This window comes from Populus euphratica, unplaced genomic scaffold (genome assembly GCF_000495115.2).
Source record: "Populus euphratica unplaced genomic scaffold, PopEup_1.0 scaffold22.1, whole genome shotgun sequence".
In the NCBI taxonomy this organism is placed as follows: Eukaryota; Viridiplantae; Streptophyta; class Magnoliopsida; order Malpighiales; family Salicaceae; genus Populus; species Populus euphratica.
The window spans coordinates 1,312,790-1,314,996 of NW_011499863.1; the positions used below are offsets into that span (position 1 = coordinate 1,312,790).

The 2,207-nt window shown below is 35.4% G+C and overlaps 1 protein-coding gene across 1 annotated transcript; it reads left to right on the forward strand.

Annotated features, from left to right (window-relative positions):
- On the forward strand, positions 1–2,207 carry LOC105125427 (uncharacterized). Its single transcript, XM_011025857.1, has 7 exons — positions 1–111; positions 231–330; positions 686–769; positions 1,055–1,094; positions 1,430–1,498; positions 1,593–1,702; positions 1,795–2,207. Exons 1-7 carry the CDS (start codon positions 87–89, stop codon positions 1,928–1,930), a joined length of 564 nt encoding a protein of 187 aa, XP_011024159.1. The 5' UTR covers positions 1–86; the 3' UTR covers positions 1,931–2,207.

The window sequence follows — 2,207 nt, forward strand, 5'->3', positions numbered from 1 at the left end:
TTTGCGTTCTTTTGTGTTCTCTGGCTCTTAGAAAAAGTCCTACTCTTTCGATCATCAATTCTTGTTTGGTTTCTGAGAAAATTGCCATGGAGAATAATATTTCACCAAAGGGTATGTAAATTTAAAATTTCCTTGTTTTTTCATGTTTGATTTGGTCTTGTGGTTTTCTTTTAAATGTTTCTTTGCGACTGTTGATCATTGGCTTTGAAAAATATTTGTGGGTTTTGAAGATAAGGAAGATGAGACAAGGGAATGTTGCAGCAAGGAGTCATGTGAGTACAAGCCAGGAAAACCTATTTCTGATGATATAATACCTCATCTTCTCAACTTGTGAGTACTTTCTTTTCTTTACTTTGCTTTTGATTCTATCTGTTTTTAACGCTACTTCGGTTAGATAAAGTCATGAATCAATTGTTTTTGTTTGAAATCACTGCCATTAAATTTTACCAAAGAAGTGGACCAAGTCTCAGTCTGCGAAAGCTGTCCTGAGTATACCTCTACCTGTAAAACTAAAAAGGAAAATAAATCTGTGATGTCTAAATGGAAATAGAATGAAAGGGAAATTCCTGCTTTCCATGATGATGGGTGTTCAGATGATAGTGAAATTCTGTTCTTGGTCATCAAGACTGACTCTTTATTGATCACTTCAAGATGTTCATCGAGGTTTTTTAATTGATTGTTTCAGATATGGATCTTGTGCCACACCTCGCGACTTTGAAATCTATGCTTCAAATGCTTCCTTTGAAGATCCACTCATGTGTGCTCATGGGTATGTAAATGTTGGTGCCTCGAAATGTTTTGCTAGGAAAGTGAACCTGATTTTTTAAACTTAAAACACACTGCATCACAGAGCACTGTTTGCATTACGAAACTGGATGGATAAGCGGAGTTCTGTTGTAATTACATGTAGAGATGTAGTTTGCATATGCTGCTGTATGAAAGAGCTATTCAAAATTGTTAGCTTTAATTAGAATCAGTATTTTTTTGCTTGTTTTAGCCAGGGAATGTTGTGGGAATGAGTGCCTTTGCAGTTTCTGATTTTATGATTCCACAGGGTGAAGCAGATCAAGTCGGCATTCTATTCACTTTCTAAGGTATTTTATTTTTGGTGCCGGTGATAATCTTCTTCTTTCAACATATCAAGTATTTTATTCAATTCGTTTATGCTTATATGTTTTGATCTTTCAAGAGAATATTTAAGGGGGCCTGGAGAGAATTTCAATTTAACTTTCTGATTTTTCTGGAGATGCATCATGATTTCCTAAGCTCTCTCCCCCTCTTGGATTTTGCTCTTATCATTATGTCTAAATTTCAAGAGACATGCTTATCTTGTTTGATGGTTTCATGTTTGGAATTACTAGTGATCATTGTTTCAATGCTACTGGTGATCATGTATAAAATTGGAAAAAAAATTTTAATTGTTTTTCAGATATTTAGCGAATCAAGAATTGTTGAATACAGCGTGGAAGAAAAAGCAGTGTCACCGAAAAAGCAAGAGGTTCAAAACTTCTTCTGCAATTTCTTTTTGCTATTTTTTCAAGGTTTGGTTATTAATACAGATTTTTGAAGCTTTACGTGTACATTTGCTTTAGATATTAATTGACAACAAGCAGAACTACAAGTTCCTAGGAAGAAGTATAGACATGATATCACTCATCAAGCTATATGTGGAGGATGGGAAGGTTGTTCGCCATGAAGATTGGTATGCTCTACAGATGCCCATGTAGAATTCTCCGTCATCTTGACCTACAGTATAGTTATGCTTATGTTCAATTCTGCATTAATTTTATACAGGTGGGACAAGAAGCCTCTAAGAAATAGAGAAACAATCAAGTTTCCAATGGCTGGCCGCTTTATGGAAACACTTCGCAGGGGATCAATGCTTGCAACTCATGCTATGATGGGGTTCGGGAAGGACCCAACCATGTAAAATTACTCTTAGAATCAAACAGATATGTTGTGCTTTTCTTCTGCTTAATTCGTGTTCATGCCTGTATTGGTGTTGTATTTGTCGCTTAATCACATCAGCAAGCCATATATTGCTGGCTATTCTGCTTTAAATTAGTATTACGAGTAATAACCAGCAATTACAAGTTTGTATATTCAAGTAATGTATAATGTTTAGCAGCTGTACGTTCAAGCTCCATTTTCTTGTTGCAGAAAGCTGTGTCCAGGTAATTTATTGGAGGGAACAAGCTTTGTAATAA